Here is a 19,762-nt window from a genome sequence, read left to right as displayed (position 1 = left end):
TCTTTCTTTCTTTCTTTCTTTCTTTCTTTCTTTCTTTCTTTCTTTCTTTCTTTTTGTTCCTTATGTTTATTTTCAGAGAGAGAAAGACAGAGCATGAGCGGGGGAGGGGCAAAGAGAGAGGGAGACACAGAATTTAAAGCAGGCTCCAGGCTCTATGCTGACAGACAGACATGGGGCTCGATCCCACAAACCATGAGATCATGACCTGAGTTGAAGTCGGTCACCTAACCAACTGAGCCACCCAGGCATCCCCCCGTTTTTTTTCCATCAAGACTTGCTTTTGTAACTGAATACAAAAGTTCCCCCCAACATGCAAAAGATAAACAATGGATTGGAATTACCTTGTGGAAAATTATTCTTAGAAATCCCTATTTGCGGTAATTATAGGGTAGATGCTTTATAAGGGACTCTAGAATGATAGTAAAAATTAAATTCTCTGGTATTATCAAATTCAATGAAAAAATGCTCTCAATGAGAATAGGAGAGCATAATACACGGTATACGGGCACAAACAATTCATCATCTTAACATTCAATAAGGTGGTGTTATTAGTTGAACTTTTTATGACCATGAAACTTAGGAAAATGGGAAACTATGCTTTGAGAATGTCCCCAAGAATGTGCAGGTGCTGATGAATTAAACTGCTTCAGTGGCAAGTTGCTCTTTTCTGTAAAAAGCAGTCTCAGGTGAAACAACACATTATGTATTAACCCATCAGGGATTTAACAATACTGACCCATCATCATTATGCCATGAGTTTGTTTGCAATTCTTTCAAACATTTTGTAAAATCCTCAAGTAAATGAGATATTTCAATCTATTCTGTGACTTCTTTAACAGAGAGAGTATGAAATATTCATAACTGTGGTTTCCCAAAGTACAACTCGATTTTCCAGTAAGTGTGTTTTCTCCCCTTGTGTTCTGAAGTGATATAGTAATTTAAATATTCTTTTTATCCCCCAAATGTGAGGCTAAATAAAGGCACAGCTAGGCACAAGATGGTAGTCATGAAGTATAGTGCTTAAAGGTAGACTTGGTGATAGGGCCTATCACCTATCACTATTGTTGTTTTGAGTTATTACTACCACCTCTTAGGAAAGCAAGGAGAACATCCAACTAAAGCCCCACAATATTCCATGTAAACCTGGTCATGTTTAAAACATAACATTAAAAGTAGCCTTAAGATGGGGGGCACCTGGGTGGCTCAGTCAGTTGGGCGTCTGACTTCGGTTCAGGTCATGATCTCGTAATTGGTGGGTTTGAGCTCTCTTTTGGGCTCTGTGCTGACAGCTCAGGACCTGGAGCCTGCTTCTGAGTCTGTGTCATCTTCTCTCTCTGCCCCTCTCCCACTCATGCTTTGTCTCTGTCTCTCTCTCTCAAAAAAAAATAAACATAAACATGGGCATTGAGGAGGGCACCTGTTGGGATGAGCACTCGGTGTTGTATGGAAACCAATTTGACAATAAACCTCATATTTAAAAAATACATAAATAAGTAAATAAAAAAATTAAAAATAAATAAACATTAAAGTTCAAAAGAAAAACACTGAAGTCAACAGTGTGTGCACTCTGTCTTGTTCAGAATGCAGAGGACCAATATCTGATGTACAAAGAGCATGCCATTTTGTTCATTTTTGCTTGTGGTACCCTAATTTAATGTTGTATTTTCAATTACATGGGTTAATAGACTTATTATTATGTATTATTTTTCCCATTATCTATCAATAGTTGACCTTATCACTTTATTAGAATAATCCAGTCTTTACCTTTTGCTAATATTACTTCAGTGAACAAACTAAATATTTAAAATGTAAAAGGGAAATACAAATTACCAGGCATTTAATCATATAGACCTGTCAGATGCACTAATAATCCCACTAAGCAATGTGTAGTAAAAATAAATCTTATCAGTAAAGAGAAAATGTAAGTCAATTAGTCTAGCTGTGTTTTTACTGTGAAAAGACTAAAAATTAAAGATTAGAAAAAGCTATCATAATTATTTTCAAGGTTGCAAGTCTAAAATATTCAGCACCTGGAATAGCTCTAATTCCTTAAATAATCAGATAGTAAAGGATATGAAGAAAAACATCCTAGAGCTAAAACATTTGGGTTTTTTTCTAGGTTTGGGGCTTTATACCTCCAACTATGATCTCAGAATAACAACGGTGCCAATGAAGACAATTTGTAAACTGTAAACTCAACAAAACAAGCAAGGAGAGAAGATATTTCTTATAACTACCCAAGTTGACTCACCATCCAGCCAGATGACTTTTTCACATGCTTCTTTTCTCTGATAACATGATCAATGTACAGGATTTAAGAAGCACACGGGAAAAGCTTTGGAATTCCTACTGGTTACCTAGTTAGTCCATACAATAGTTATCAGAAATGGCATTTACAGTTGACAAGGATAAGATCTGTATAACTTAAACGATCAGTTTTGTTCTGGCTGTCCTCCATATCAAAAATATTTGTATACTAAAAATACCCCCTCATTGGATGATTTCATTTTTGTTTGGCAAATCACTACTTCAGTCTCAGTATTCAGTAGAAGAGAGAAATTATATTTGATCAATCCATGCAGCAAGGTTAAATGAGTTACAACTGATTTTATTTTTGTTCACTACACAGTGTATTTCAATTGTATGAACGAAAAATCAACTTAAAGTCTTCAAGTAACATGAATGATGGATCTTTAAATGGATCAAACATAACTTTAACAGAATTGTAGAAATAATCTAAACACAGAGCTATTATTGAAAAATAGGTACTCCTTATTTAGTTCAAAGTGTCTATATAGAAGCATTAACAAAAAAAGGGAGAAATCCTTAAAATATCGATTCTGTTATCATGAGATGGGAGAGGTGAAAATTATTTCTATTCTCTGTAGATAGCTAACTTGTTTTGGGGGTATATGTACATTATGTCATTTGATCTTCAAAATGTAACATCCTGAAGAAACACAAGCTGTTATTAAAAGGAAACAGGCTCACTAAGGTTAAGTAACTTGGCCACAGTCTTATCACCCTGGGTGTTCTGATGCCAGAGCTTTCACTGTCAGCCATTGCTGTCTTCCCCAAAATAAGACAACTGGCAAAATACCACTGTTAAAAACAAGCACAAAGGGTGAATTCATAAGTAAGTTAAGATTTGAAGAAAACAGAGTGACTCCTTTCTCAATGATTGCCATTACACAATTCGGATGGGAGGTATATACGTAGGAAAGAAAATTTAGGGGAGGAATCGACAGGACTTCAGGGACAAGAAAAGAACAAATGCAAAGTTTGGCACATATACTCAAAACTGGAACACAGAAAAGAAAGGAAGACCTAACGGAGGCCACCCCACCTTTTGTGTGTGTAATAGTAATCCCTTTTAAGGCAATGCTTTTCCTCGCCCTCAAAATCCTAACCCAAGTGGGGTGCCCAGATATGCAGGGTCTTAGAAACTATTAATAAAGAAGGATGTCCAGTAATCTTTTCCAGTACTTTAAAATCCCTACAGGAGGGGCGCCTGGGTGGCTCAGTCGGTTAAGCGTCTGACTTCAGCTCAGGTCATGATCTCACGATTCGTGAGTTCAAGCCCCGCGTCGGGCTCTGTGCTGACAGCTCAACTTGGAGCCTGTTTCAGATTCTGTGTCTCCCTCTCTCTCTCTGACCCTCCCCTGTTCATGAGCTGTCTATGTCTCAAAAATAAATAAACGTTAAAAAAAATTTTTTTTTAAATAAAATCCCTACAGGAAATGTTAATGTGCTCAGAAAAAGAGCTACAAGAACCAAAAAATGTGACTTCTTTAAGTGTAGTCACTCCAATTCTGTGTTGGAATATATGAAATTGTAAACTCAGAGGCTCATCATAGCAGTTACATATGTATAATTAAAACAGAAAATTGACAGAGACCCATAAATACAGAGAACAAACTGGTGGCTGTCAGAGGGGAGAAGGCTGGGAGGATGGGCAAAATGGATGAAGGGGAGTGAGAGATCCAGGTTTCCAGTTATGGAATGAACAAGTCATGGAGATGAAAGATATACCATAGAGAATATAGTCAATGATGTTGTGTCATGGCAGACGGTATCTACACTCGCAATGTGCACAGCATAATATACAGAGGTGCTGAATCACTATGTTGTGCACGTGAAACTAATGACACAATGTGTATCAACTATACTTCAAATAAATAGAAAAATGACATATTCTTAATAATTATAATTTGGTATGAAAATTGTTTTCAAACATGTTATCTAAAAGGGAACAAGTAACAAAGGAGAGCAAAGAGGGGGGAGCATTCAGAAGTATTTCTGTAAGATGAGGTTGTTAAGCAAAATAAACAAGGTGTCAGATGAAATTTGCTTAAGGAGTTAAGAGTATTGTTGCACTGTGCTAATAATTCTGGTTAAAGAAAGAGAAAAGCAAAAGAACTTTCAATGAGGAGAAAGGAAAGCCTCACCAAGATAAGAAAAATTTTAAAGAAGAGACCATGTATTTCAGGGATGAGTAAAGGCGCTTTGAGCAGAATTCTCTAATATAAATATGAATGGGAAGTGGGGCTAGGACATACATTATGCTTCAAGGCCACAGGGACCAATGACACACATGAAAATTAGGTTTATACTCAAAGGACCAACATGAACATTCTACAGCTGTTAGGTAAGAAAAAGGGGAATGGAGTGTCCCAGTAAAAGCCGACAAAAATTCCATTGGGCTCAATTCATCCCATAGAAGCATGCACCTCTATGAGTAATGGGCACATTGGTAGTTGCATCTAACAGTGAGTCCAAAATCAATCACAAGTGGAAGATGATGATTATCGTTCTACAACACTACACACCTGAAGGCATGAACTTCACTTGGTGAAGCTTGATGCCTGGTAGGACAGTGATTTGCTTAGCCTACAGTGCAGGGTCAAACATTTCCACCTAGTACCTCCAATTTGAACTTTATGGTTCCCATGACTCCTACAGGAAAGAGTATCTTGCCAGCTCTCCACTCCATACCTTAACCTTCACGCCAGCCTTGTGGTACATTAATAATCCTCTAATTTTAAAAGAAAACATTTTATGCTTTGAAACGGAACAAGACCAGCAAACATTCTCCTATCATGAATGCATTGACGTAAACAAGAAGTTATTCTATTAAGGGGTGAGAAAATAAAAAAAATGTCTTGTGCTGATTTACACTTTTAAGTTACCAAAGACGCCCTTAAAAATCACATTTTAACAATTCTTCCAAACTCTCTGAGCAATATATTGGATATATGCTGGAAATATATTAAAAAGTACAGGCTTTGGAATCAGGGAGGCTTCCATTCAAATCTTAGCCCCTACCAGTTCGGAAGCATACTGAGATTCCCTACCCTACAGTTACTACACGGGTGACATTCTGTATCTCACAAGAATGCTGGGAAGACTAAGTCAGATGACACGTGTACAGCATCTAGCAGAGAGTCTAGGAAGAAGCAGGCACTCAATCAGGGGCAGTTGTTGTTGGATTTGTCTTGTTGAAGATAGTAATAAAAATAAAGCTTGGAGTACTTGGGTGGCTCAGATGGTTAAGCGTCCTGACTCTTGATTTTGGCTCAGGTCATGATCTCATGGTTCATGGAATTGAGTCCCGCATCAGGCTCTGTGCTGACAATGTGGAGCCTGCTTGGGATTCTCTCTCTCTGCCCCTCTCCTGCTCACTCTCTCTCTCAAAATAAATAAATAAAATTTAAAAAATAAAGATAAATAAAATTACAATATGTAAGCTTACTCCCTATTTCTTGGAAATTGATTACTAGTCCTAAATAGAAACCATTTACCTATAGTAGATTGTTAAAACAAAAACAAATTAATTTCTAGTTGAGGATCTCCAACTAGAAAAGAGGAGAGTTCAACTGGTGTCACAATGAGCAGTTACCCCACAGAGGAAGCTCCATGATCTTAGAACTTTTTCCCCTTGGTCCAAATGGCTTGAAGCAGCAGTCTGGAACAGATTTTCCTTCTTTAGCTATTGTATTAGGGCTCTCAGAAAGGGTGGGAAAAAAACAAGAACCAAAACAGCTGTATCTAAACCAATTACTGATGAGATCCCGGTAACACTGAAAAGAAATGACATGAGTTGGTAAAAGGTATAGTAATCGGCTCTGAATAAAAATGAGCCGGCCTTTAATTGCTTAAGAGTAACTTCTGGGGCAATCCTAAAATACGAACATTTTGGGATAAATTACTCATAAACTAAATTACTATTAAAAATAAAAGTGATCACTTTTTTTTTTTTTATTTTGGGGAGGGGTTAGTTTTCACATTAGTCCTAACAGTTCTTTTAAAAGTAATTTAAACTATATTAATAGGAATTAGTATAGTTTAGCCATATATGGCATAGGCTGGTGCAAGACTCCCTGGGTTAGCCCCTCAGCTCCGTCAATTGCTGGCTATGTCAACAATGGGCAAGTCACAATCTCTCTAAACCTCAGTTTCCCCATCTGTAAAATGGGAATAGTAACAGTATGCCTACCACACCTGGTTACTGTTAGGGTTAAATGAGTAAGTGGAGAACTTGGCACTTGACTGGCACTATATGTATTAGCTACTAAAGCCTGGCACCCATTGTAGATGAGAACATCTATCCCTCAACAAATTTGGCTATTTGTTACATGCCATGAATTACATTAGAGAAACAAACATATGCAAGATAGACATAGATTTTATAAGATGAAGCGAAGTCTGAGCAGAGATCAGAAGGGTGAGTATAGTAATTTAGCCAGGCAAAGTATGGACAGACTGCTCCAGGCATAGGGAACCATACATAAGTAGGACGGTCTAAACTTGAGAGAAAACATTCAATGGAAAACTGTCATAGTGAGGGAGGGGGACAGCTATGGAATGAAGACAGTGGTTCCAACTCCTTGCACATAATACAAAACAGAACTTCACTTTAATGGTAAAATTTGCTCATTCACGACCAGGAGTATTCCTAAATACCAGTGGATGAAGTCACAATATAAACGTATCTTACCAGTATTTTCTTAAAAAGAAAATCTAGCTATATATTTTTTGCCTATTGTATAAATAGACCTTTCCAGAACAGACCTTCAACCCATTAAAGTTCCACATCTGTTGTTAATATTTTCACACTGATTCAGTGAAGTTAGTAGGATTTTCAAAGTTGAATGGTGATGAATTAAATAGCAATGTAAGGGATCAGGGATTTGAGAAAATAAAACATTTGTCAAAAATTTTTGCCAATATTGATATGTGATCTTTTAAAATATGCACTAAAATTCAAGCAGTATAACTATATTTACCAGAAAGAAAGGAAGAAAGAATAAAATTTGTGTGCCAAATTGTATCACCTTAGTATAGCCACTTTGCTTCTATAGTCTCCTTTATGTTTATTTTTACACTAAAGATTATTTCCTCTCCAAATTACTCATTTAAATGAAATATATTTTTTATATTTAGCTCTAAGGAGGTTAGTTTAGGACAGTGTGCATATGTATATATGACAACAATTACTTCTAGGACCCATGTGAACTCTGAAATACACACAAAGTACAGCTGTCACTCTATTACCCTCCTTTTTTTGGACCCTTCTCCAATCAAACACTTCCTCACTCTTCCACCATTAGTAACACTAATGCCAAGTTATCCCCACAACACCCAAAGCCCTCTAATCCTACTAGATCTTAGGAAGATTTTGAATTAGACTTGATTCAAATGTCAATCTGAATGCTTAAAAACAGTATGGCCTAGATTTCATTTTTTAAACCCTTTCAGTGCCAGTGTTCTTATTTGTAAAATGGAACACAAGCTATAAACAAGGGAGGGAGCACCGCACAGCATTTAATTACACAGGCTCTTGGAGGAAGCCTGTATGAGTACAAATTCTAGTTCCACCATTTTATAGCTAAAACACATTGAGCCAGATATGTTCCATCTCTGTACCTCGGTTTCTTCATTTGCCTCAGAGAGAAGGTAACAGTGAAAGGTGGAGAATTATTATGAAGACTGAGATAATATACATAAGGCATCTGGAAGAATGTCTGGTTCATGGAATACTCAATATATGATGGGTATTATTACTTCGTATATCTATTTTATACCTTTATAACATAATTGTGTCAGGAGTCCCCAAGACCACCCTCACATTTGATCATTTGTTGGAAGGACTTAGAACTCAGAAAAGCTATTGTACTCATGGTTACAGTTTATTACAGTGAAAGGACACAGATTAAAATCACCATAGGCTTCTCCCAGAGGAGTTCCATTATGACATATGAAGTATTGCCTACTAGGAAAGCTCTCTCATTCCTTGATGTCAAGAGTTTTTATTGGAAAAAAACATGTATGCCTGGACCTTCCACATGGCCCACCTTAGCTACTCAGCCTCTAGCCTCCTATAGAGGACAAACCAAACAGTATAGCCCAGGGCTTCAGGTGAACAAAAACAGGTACTCACTGCAAATCACATTTCTAGAAAAAACCATCTAGTTTGGTCCAAGGCCCCAAGCAGACAAATATCCCTATGAGACAGGGTATTCCAAGACCTAACGGGTTATCTCCCAGGAACCAGTGTAGGACTGGTTCCAGATTTGAAACACCTCAAGCCTACTGAATTAACCCTTCACTGCATACTAATTTATTAAATGACTACCATGTGCAAGGAACTGTGATAAATACTTAGTATATATTAGCTAGCTTAATAAACACTTTTATGAGAAAGGAATTAATATTTCCATTTACAGATATGGAAACTGAAACTCAGGAAGGTTATATCAGTTCATGGTCATATAACTAGTGTGGAATCCAAACCCAGCTCTCCCAGACTGCAGAGCCTTTGCGACTTACATTAAGGCATAAAATATTTTAAAGTTAAAATTCCATATTGTACAATTTATCACATATATAGGCACACAATAAATATATTTGTCAATCAAATCCAGTTCTTCTACTTGTGATAGTGAAAAACTAAAGAATCATTTTGAATTTGTGGAAGGAACAAACTAAAGCTATGAGCAAATGTATATGTACCATAGACTAGTGTTCCTTTGAAATACTGAAGCTTTAAATGTCCATCAACTGATGAATGGATAAAGAAACTGTGGTTTATATACACAATGGAATACTACTTGGCAATGAGAAAGAATGAAATATGGTCTTTTGTAGCAATGTGCATAGAACTGGAGAGCGTAATACTAAGTGAAATAAGTCATACAGAGAAAGACAGATACCATATGTTTTCACTTTCATGTGGATCCTGAGAAACTTAACAGAAGACCATGGGGGAGGGGAAGGGGAAAAAAAAAAAAAAAAAGAGAGGGAGAGAGCCAAACCATAAGAGACTCTTAAAAACTAAGAACTGAGTGTCGATGGGGGGTGGGATGGAGGGAGGGCAGGTAATGGGTACTGAGGAGGGCACCTGTTGGGATGAGCACTGGGTGTTGTATGGAAACCAATTTGAGAATAAACTTCATATTAAAAAAAATAAATACTGAGGTTTTAAAGAAAAATTTTTTAATGTTTGTTTATTTTTGAGAGAGAAAGACAGAGCCTGAGCAGGGGAGGGGCAGAGAGAGAGGGAGACACAGAATATGAAGCAGGCTCCAGGCTCTGAGTTCTCAGCATAGGGCCCGATGCAGGGCTCAAACTCACAAACCAGGAGATCAGGACCTGAGCCAAAGTCACACGTTTAACCGACTGAGCCACCCAAGTGCTCCTGAAATACTGAGTTTTTATTAAAAGACTATCTCATCTTAACAAAGTCCAATAAATTCAGCAATAAAGATTTCCTTAGAGTAAAAAGAACAACTTCTTTAAGCTTAAGCATTTTCTTTTTTCCTTACCCTTCGAAACTTTTTAATCTCCACAAACATTTGCTGAAATAGAGAAATGACTTACCCATCTATTAAGAATAACATAATTTTTTGTTGCAGAATTGTATCACCATTTTCCCCAGGGAGGCAACAATGCTTTTTCACTTTAATATGTGTGTGGTTTTTTTCCTCATCTAATCAGCTAATACTTTTCAAAAGATCTTTTTAATGCCTAAATGAAAGGATTCCACATCAAAGACCTGACCTCCCTATTAAAGTATCTAAAGGAAACCCTAGGAATCTAAAATCCATTCAAAGGCAAATCACAGGTAGCTTATTGTACAATGCATTAAGAAAAGAAAAGGAAAATAAGAAGCTTCATAAGAGCTTCACGGAATTTGGTAAAATTATACCACAAAATACAAATTGATCTCAAGTATAAAGAAACAAATTCATAGCCAAAAACGTATTACAAAAGTGCTCTGTAATCAGCCAGGAGGGGAGTCTTTATGAGAAACTTCAGAATTTGTCATATTTTCAATCAAAATTTCTGATTACAGCTTAACATTGGGAAGGCCAAAAAGAGAACAAACCACATATTTTTCAATAGATTTAAAATCTGAAATTTTTAAAGCTAACTTTCAACATGGGGAAAGGTAGGTTTTATTACCAACAGCAATACTGGAATAAAGTAATGAAATGAAAGTAAAAACTGATGAGATGTATAGACACAAATACTTTCTTAAAAAAAAATTAAACATTTTAACATACCATGAATGTGGTTCTGAAGTTATTCAAGTCATTAAAAAAGTCTTCCACAGACACCTTCTTCACATCAATGGCATAGTATCCCATCACACTCTGGTATAACGTTTCCATGTTTTCGTGTAACTTTAAAAGTTTCCCGTATTGTTCTTTTGCACTGATAACAAAGCTGTATCTTAGAGTTAAGGGATTCTGAAATTTACAAAGTAATGTTTTAGGAAAAAAAAAATACCCTGTGAATCCAATGTTTGAATTATTAGTCACTATTACACATCTCCAAAATGCCAAAATTACCTCTAACAGGTCATTGTTCTCAAAACTCAATCTATCCTGTACGACAGTAAAATCTTAACACCAATCTCTAATTAACTCTGGCCAAATTATCAGAAAAGTTAAATATTTATTTTTTTTATATTTCTTTTTGACAATTGAGTCCATGGAAATTATACTTCCAGTGTATGTATGTACGTTATTCACATCATTCAATATGATTTAAATTATAGCTCAGTGTCTGATATTGAGTAATTTCAATGATATTGAAATCAACCACATGGGTGCTGAACACAGCAGTTAAACTGGATGCCCGATGTCAATTTCCAGCTCCCGCACTTGGTGGTTGCCTGTGGGCACATGCCTTAATCTCTCTGGGCTAGGACTTCCTCATCTGTAAAATGGGAATAAGAATATCATCCATTTCACAGGGCTGCTGTGAGGATTAAACACGTTAATAATTCAAAATTCTTAGAAAAATGAATAGCATTTTGTAGTACATGTAAATCCCTTTTATTTTTATTGCATTTTGGGTTACATATGTGGTTCTAAAGTCCATCAAAAAATAAATTAAGAGTTACATTAAAAACTTCAAATATTAGGGGCGCCTGGGTGGCTCGGTCGGTTGAGCGTCCGACTTCGGCTCAGGTCATGATCTCACGGTCCATGGGTTCGAGCCCCGCGTCGGGCTCTGTGTTGACAGCTCAGAGCCTGGAGCCTGTTTCAGATTCTGTGTCTCCCTCTCTCTGTGACCCTCCCCCGTTCATGCTCTGTCTCTCTCTGTCTCAAAAATAAATAAACGTTAAAAAAATAAAAAAAAAAAACTTCAAATATTACAGAACTTCATGTTTTAAATTTTCCTTTGGAAAACTGGGAAGTGATTTATTTTATGCATTGCATCATCTAAAATTATGATCTGGCACATACACATACAGAAATATTCTCTTCTCATTTATGACAACACAGTTCAAAACACTGATTTTCAGAAGACTAACAGTGTGAATGTTGCAGTGGCATTAGAAAACATTTTCTAAACAAACCATAGAATTTCCTTTGTGGTTTGACAAATTGCTAATGCAGTTAGATATACCATACTTCATTCTGAAAAGATGACTCTGTTAGAGCATCATTCATAATCGTCTATGGCTCCTTTAAACTGGGACATTTAAAGAAATGGAATATACAGAATTAAGCTTATCCACGCCATTTTATTGTCTCTGACTAATGCAAAAAAATAAACATGTTAGTATATTTTTAAATTTTTAAATATTTGTTTAGTTATCTGTTTTTGGGGGGAGAGGCAGAGAGAGAGAGAGAAAAAAATCCCAACCAGGCTCTGCACTGTCTGCACAGAGCCTGATGCAGAGCTTGATCCCACAAAGTGTGGGATCATGAGCTGAGCCGAAATCAAGAGTCGGACACTCAACCAACTGAGCCACCCAGGCGCCCCAGTATACATATATTTTTTTAAAGTCAGTAATAAGAGTAACTAGATTCGTGGCAAGAAAACCAAAAAAGGAATTTTTATAACCAAAAAAAAAAAAAAAAAAGATTTTCCACAATTTTGAAAGATAACGGTTCCACTGGTCAGAGTATTCCCCAATGGAAGATAAAATAAGGAAACCGATCTCGGCCTTTCATTTTGAGAAAGGAAGACTGAGAAAGAAAGAGGCAGCATTGCTGTTAGATGGGTGGTGAAATCCAGGGGGGCATGGAAATTTTCTAATAATTAGAGCCCAACCTCCCCAAAAAAAGGCATTCCAGTCCATCACGGCTCACTTGTACCCATGTCTGGGGTCAGTCCACAGATTACTTACTGCCCTTCTATGCTGGTTATTTCTCCCTCTCTGCACCCCCCAGACTATGCCCTGCTTACTTTTATATTTAGCATTTTAGGGGAAAAAAAGAGTATACTAAATATAGGAGTCTGGATTCTAATGGAAGGGTTGATACTTTTTTTAAATAACCTTAAGAAAATCTATAGACCTTTCTGTAGTCCAGTTTATATTCATCTGAGTAGCAAAATGCCTCCTTATATTTCCTAGAATCTGGATCATAATAGCAGCAGTGGCTGATGAATTTATATGTAGTATCATTTTTTAATGCTTGCATAAACAAAAGATTTTCTGTAATTACTCAAATCACAAAATCACAGGAAATTATAATACAGTCACACTTGACAGATTTCCATACACTTTGTCTTATGAAATATCCATATTCATGAAATATTATAAAGCAAATGTATGTAAATTAAAAAATCACGTTTGAAACACATTCAGAAACTAATATTAAATGGACCATATGGTGATTCATTTGTAATGTGAAATAATCAGTCCTTCATTTATATAGTAAGGTCAGAAATCAACATTGGTTTATCTATTCAATCTATAAACTTTCATCTAAAATTATTTATGTCCCAGAGACAGACTATCTCCATATGGATTATTTATACATCCTTAACTCTTGTCTAAAAGAGAAATTGTTTTCTGCCTTTGCTCACCCAAACCTATCATTCAAAGGTTCCTTCAATTATTCCTCTTCCACAAAGCTTTATTTTCTAATCTCTACAGTAAGAAGTTCGTTCCACTGAACACATAGCATTTGCAATCCATTGTACTCAGCTGGAATGGAGGGGAGTTTTCCCTTCTAGACCAATTCCTTGATAGCACTTTGCTCTTGCCACATTTCTAGAGGATGGCCACCTTGGACTGTCAGCCCCTTCTGCGGATGCTGTGTTCCACCTTCTCAGTACTTGTCTGCCACTACATTCGTGTCAATTACTCATCTCCCCCTAGTGAGTCATCAAATTTCCATCAGTAGGAAGGTAACAGCTTTCTCAAAAGTGTGATGAAAGGCACAGAACTTCTATTCAAAAAAGTCCATCTCTATGCATTCACACACATACAATTTGTATGTAATGCTAAGAGTTAACAGAGTCCCTGAAAAGTAGTTTTGCTGGACAACATGTTAAGTAGGCTACTTTAGTGGGCGTTTCTAATTGCATGGTCCTAAAGCTACTCCTTGTCTTTCCCCTCACTGACTGCATAGTAAGGCTTTGTGTTTTAATAAGAGGCACTTCACAAATATGAGTAATTTTATCCTGACACCTGCGAATACTCCCTTTCTCAAGAATCAGTTTGGTAAACAGGTTAAAACAAAGCTGTAAGTATTACCCAGTAACACTTTTTAAGATTTTCAAGTAGTAATCACAAGTTCATGAAACATCAGAAATAATATTAATACTATATTCTTAATAAAAGTACTACAATTCTATGTAAACATAAAAAAGATGTGATGGGAAAGAAAACCAAGAGTCAAAACCATGGAGATGACATGGTCTTGTTCTGACAGCTAGAGAGCTTTATAAGTTAATTTTCTTATCGTTGTTATCTAGAAAACAATTTGCTCCCAAGGGAAATGCAATGGAGCTTTGAATAACTGGAATAACCCACGAGAATGGTAAAATTGCGACTGAACAGAAACAATTTTGGAAATAGTTAAATTAATTCTCACTTTAAAATGGTTGTCTGATAGGATAGAATAAATGATGACATTGATGAGGCACTCTACATCCCTAATGATGGGCTAGTCTCTCATTATGAGATGGTGAAACCACCCAGCACAAATACGTACTACATTTATTCTTACATCCTGCCCTTGTTATTGCTTCCCCCAACAAGGATACCTATTACTTCCATTAACACATCTTACAAGGACCAGCTCCAATCAGTCCTACATAAAAGCCTGATACCTTTTATAGATCTTCTTAAGTACTCGGGATCCAGCCAGGCAGCCAACCAGCTAGTCAGTAAGTATTCCCTAAGCTCCACTGCATTCCACTTTTCTGGGCAAGAGAGGAAACACTGGTTAACGAGGTAGGCAAAATCCCTGCTTTCATGAAACATACATTCGAGAGTGTAGTGACAGAATGAAGAAGTAAATGAATGAGATGTTCAGATAGTGATAAGTATGATCATGAAGATAAAGGTCTGTGATAGTAGACAGGGAAGTCCTGGCTAAGGGGACATCACCTCAGACAGGGAGTCATCACTGTGAAAGGAGCTGTGAGCACCAAGCTGTGCAGCACCCTCTATAAGTGCAATAAGACCTCAGGGAAGGAAAAGATCATCGTCACTTTGGATGAGGACCAGGATATTTTAACCTGAGTTTTACAAGTCCCTTCAGAGCGAGTTAAACGGAAGACAAGGAAGGAAGAAAGAGAGAAGAGAGAGAAGAGTAAGTCAACAGAAAAATCTGCCATGACAAACCACCCAATTACCCAAACTCCCACTCTTGCAAATAGACAGGTGTTACATGAGTTTACATTTCCCAGATCCCGTTCCTCTATTTTACTCTCTAACCACTGTTCAATTAAATAAAAATGTACTGAATTCCTTTACCTAAAAATGCTGTGTCTTATGCAGCATGGAATACAGATAAAAGATCTAAGCCCTTCAAGGAACTTATTAGGACAGTTTCGCCCCTACATAATACTTTCAAAAGCACCTAAAGCATTGATATATACTAGAACAACAAAAAAGAAAGTGTGAAAATTGAGTAGGACTGCAATGAACAAATTTAAAGACTATAATATGGGAAAAGGCAAGGAAACTGCAACATAAGTGGTAAGAATTAAAAAAAAAAATGAATGTCTGGCAAAACGATTTTTTTCTAAGAAACTCAGGAGGTGGGGTAGGAAGAGAAGAAAAGGTAAATAAATCCTTGTGCAGGGAGAACTTCAAGGGCAATGCTCTAGGATCTATTTGTTATTTTCCTTGACATATGAAATATTCCAGAATCTAAAGGTGAAAAGAAATGAACAGGTACTGCATGACACAAATCCTAGCATTTTCCTGATTTTCTCACATATAAGAGCTTAGTAAGTATGTGTACTTCACATGTAATAGTTTGCATATAACAATATTGGTGATCCTGCCTCAAATTCCTGTCACACATTTTTCAAGCAAATATTTACAGTGGAAATGGTTAACTCCAGTTGTATTTCTGACCCAAGTTTAGCAATTATAAAGAAGTATAAATATTACAAAAAGGGCAATGTGATATATATGAAATAACTGTACATGCATTTTAAAGGATATGCTAAATTCATATTTTTATACTCAGTATATGAAAGTAAAGGGAGTGCACTAAAAAAATAAAATTACAATAAACTATAATTGAATGCTAACAGGGAAATTTCACATAACAAAATTATATCATTATAATTTAAAACAATTCAATTAACAGATTATTTAAGCTACTAAATCATGACTGTTTAAATATCTACTTGCATAAATGCATCCCTAACAACTTAGATAATACACATATTCTTTTAGAATTGGTTGGTGAACCCAACAATTTGACATGTTTCAACTAATAAGCACAAAAACTTAAACCATAAACAAAGTTAGAGCGTTAATAGCCCAAACTTTAAATACATTTTTATTCATTGTGCATTTTAGTTTCTGAATCCTTTCATTTTGTAAGATCTGATTAAGAAGCTCACAATTTGCCACTTTAATAAGATCTATATAAATCCATTTAATATTCAAAATGTGACTTGTTGTCAGTCCTAATTAAAGTAAACAAAGCTTTGCAATGAATGAATTTAATTACTTCGAAACTAGTATGTCTAACCAAGATGAAAAGCAAACCAGTGCAATCTAATCTCAGCAAAGAATATTTATGATTATAAGCTTTGTCAATAGCAAAGTGCACCAACTGTTCGTATATCTGACTTCCAAGAGATACATGAATGCTAATCAGTTCATTAGAGACTTCTAGGTTGTGATATTTAGCGACAGGATGTAGTAGCTTTCTTGTCCATGGAGTATAATTGTACTCAGAATGAAAAATTGTTTCCAACAAAGCATCATCCTTCCTGTTTCTGATTTCCTGCTGGTTGCTTTTTATGAGCTGCATACCTTTCCAGAAGCCGACATCATTCAGCTTCTTGTGTCATATGAATACAAGTATGGATAGGTCCTGAGATCGTCTGCTGAGCAGGATTCTACCACCTTCCCTCTAAGCTCAGGAATTTATCTTAGTTTATAGGTTCTAGAAACCGGAGCCTCATAATTAGTATGCTCAAAGTGTATTACCAGAAACTGTATGCAGGCAAACCCTTTGCTAAAATGCGTTCTCTCTATAGGGAACAATAAAAGTACTTCAATTAACAGTGCTTAATGATTAAAATAAACTGTCACATATGAATATTTTAACATGATAAAATGATGGAGGGAAAAAAGGCTAAGAATGATGAAACTAATGTAACTCTGCAATAACAAATTTGTTTTAAAAAGCATACTTTGCCAAAGGAGAAGGTGCTGCAAGAATATTTTTTGATGGGTAAATACAGATTTCACCTTTGGTTTAAAAAAAAAAAAAACAACCCTTCTCAAATGTAGCGATAATGGCACACTGCCTAATAAAAGAAGAAACTGGATGAGTAGGAAAGATATGAAAGGAAACAAACACATTAGCCTGAATTGATTGTTGCTGGAGTGCATTTTTATGATATTTCCCAAAAGAGACAGTGAACAAAGCTAAAATTGAACTAATTCACAATTAAACTGAAAGCATATACAATAAAATCTATGACAAACCAAATAATAATTTTGTGATTTGCTAAATCTCAGGGGAGAAGGCACAGAAAGAGGAAAAGCAGTTATTTTATTTCAACTATCTCAGTTTAAAATATGAGGAGTGTCTATTTATAAGAGCTCATTGGAAGTGGGTTATCCTTTCATATAAAATTCTGAGGTCCATATGGGATTTTAATAATGCATTGTAGTAATACTTTATTATAACACAAAAGATATCAGTCTCTAATCTCATAGAATGGTTTGCAAAGCAACTCAACATTCATTTCAGGAAATTTAAAAAAAAAAGTTTATTACTTCAATTACTCATTAGAGAATAAGCCACAAAGTTAGTGTAACCAAAGATAATCGAATTCAAAAGAAACCTTTAAATTAAGCAGGACACAAGTCTCATTTATGTATATACATAATACACACATACACACGCACATATGTATATGCACATACACTGATACTAATTTGTGTTTGGAGAAGACCTGCATGAGTAGTGATCATGGCAAATTCCATTTTGATTTTGGAACTATGCAGTGTTTCTAAATATCTTTAATATTAAAGTTTCTGGAATGAGATCATTCTTTATACCAACCCTTGAAATTAAGCTGACAAGTCATACCAGTTTATAAAATCTGCATATCCTTCCTGAAACATTTCAAAAGTATCTAAATCACATCCCGATAGTAGATATCAAACTTCCTCAAACTGAGTTTTCATGTCCTTTCAATTTCTCATGAACATCACAAGGAAACAGGGCAAATGGAAGGGAAAAGAGGAGAGAAACTGTCCAAATGGATACAAAGTGAAACAAAAAAAAGAATAGAAAGCAAAGTACATTTCTGTATCATTCATGATAGGCAAACACATTGATAAATTTCCTTGCAAGAAGGCAAAGGCTAAAACTGTTATCTGGCACTGTAGGATAAGCACTGGTTATGCAAATATACCTACATCATTAAATAAATTGTAACTCTAGTTGACTAGTGAGTTATTTAGATATCAGAAGGATATGGACATCTTTGTCAGAAACTTATCATGCAAGTCCTCAGGAGGGGGAAAGGTTTCCAAATCTTTCTCAAGCTGTTGAAGCTGCCTTCCCATCTGCTTCAAATTCTTTTCCAGCGTTTCTACAGAGACTAAAAGAGAGTATATTAAATGACTTGAAAGGACAAAATTATAATATATAAAAGGTAAAACACTCTAGGAACAAAATATTTGTGAAAAACCTTCCGATAATAAAGAAAATTCACTATACTAGAGGTCAACTAAATTTCACTTTTTAAAAAGCTTTTGATATTTAAAGGCAAATATAAAGGAAATTTCATATTTTTTTTAAAAAAGAAGATGGAATTTAGGAAACGCTCACATGAACAAACTACATTTAATAAGTAAGTTTTGTTGAAAATTAGAGCCCTTGACCTCAACAAGCACTACAAAAGAATCCATCTATTCAGAAAAAGAGGCAAAGAAAGACTTTTAAACATAAACCAATTTCAATGCAGTTTTCACATTTTTCAAAATCATGATCTCTTGAGAGGAAACAATCAGTGCATGGAAAAGACAGGGACAAGGATGCTCTATTGCCCAAGCTCATCTACAATAGGAATGAAAAGGTATCAGAAGCTACTTGAGCAACACATGGAACAAATATCACATCTTCTTTATTGGTATCCTGAGCACAGTCTGTGTTTATTATCTAATGACAATCTCTCTTCTTTGACTTAAAGTTGCTCTCACAGTGCACATGAAGGAACTAAGGGTAGATCAGGGACCAAGGCACTATCAAAATGTATTAGTCGCCCAGTACGACGTTTAAGAATCATTACCTGAAATCTTTTTTTTTTTTTTTAAGTTTGTTTATTTTTGAGAGAAAGAGAGACAGAGTACGACCAGGGGAGGGGCAGAGACAGAGGGAGACACAGAATCCGAAGCAGGCTCCAGGCTCTGAGCTGTCAGCACACAGCCTGACGTGGGGCTCAAACTCACGAACTGTGAGATCATGACCTGAGCCAAAGTCAGACCCTTAACTGACTGAGCCACCCAGGCACCCCCAGCATTACCTAAAATCTATGCATAATTTTAGATGACATCAAGGATTAACAATATATAAAGATATAGCGACCCAAACCAAATGTTTGGGTTCAGATGAATTTTGGTTAAAACTTCCTTTTACTTCCCATCAGTGTGAAGTATATGAAATGATGCTTAAAAATACATATAATAATTCTAGGCATACATCCATTTTTAGGCTTCCAATTAATCCTGAGGAATGGATATAAGTCAGGTTTCACCTGTAAGAATGGGCATATCTTTGAAAGTAACCTGGGGGCACCTGGG

The 19,762-nt window shown here is 35.9% G+C and overlaps 1 protein-coding gene across 1 annotated transcript in view; it reads right to left on the bottom strand.

Moving 5' to 3' along the window:
* DIAPH3 (diaphanous related formin 3) overlaps positions 1–19,762 on the bottom strand; it is a 508,696-nt gene that overhangs the window by 182,728 nt on the left and 306,206 nt on the right. The window contains exons 23-24 of the mRNA XM_040487410.1: positions 18,437–18,561; positions 10,566–10,730 (exon numbers count right to left, since the gene is read on the bottom strand). Coding sequence (XP_040343344.1) covers positions 10,566–10,730; positions 18,437–18,561 — 290 coding nt within the window. The remainder of the gene's footprint in view (positions 1–10,565; positions 10,731–18,436; positions 18,562–19,762) is intronic.

Source organism: Herpailurus yagouaroundi, unplaced genomic scaffold, assembly GCF_014898765.1.
Source record: "Herpailurus yagouaroundi ecotype Mexico unplaced genomic scaffold, PumYag 164, whole genome shotgun sequence".
Lineage (NCBI taxonomy): Eukaryota > Metazoa > Chordata > Mammalia > Carnivora > Felidae > Herpailurus > Herpailurus yagouaroundi.
The sequence above is the reverse complement of the archived record's forward strand: the minus strand, read 5'-3'. Positions and strand labels throughout refer to the sequence as shown.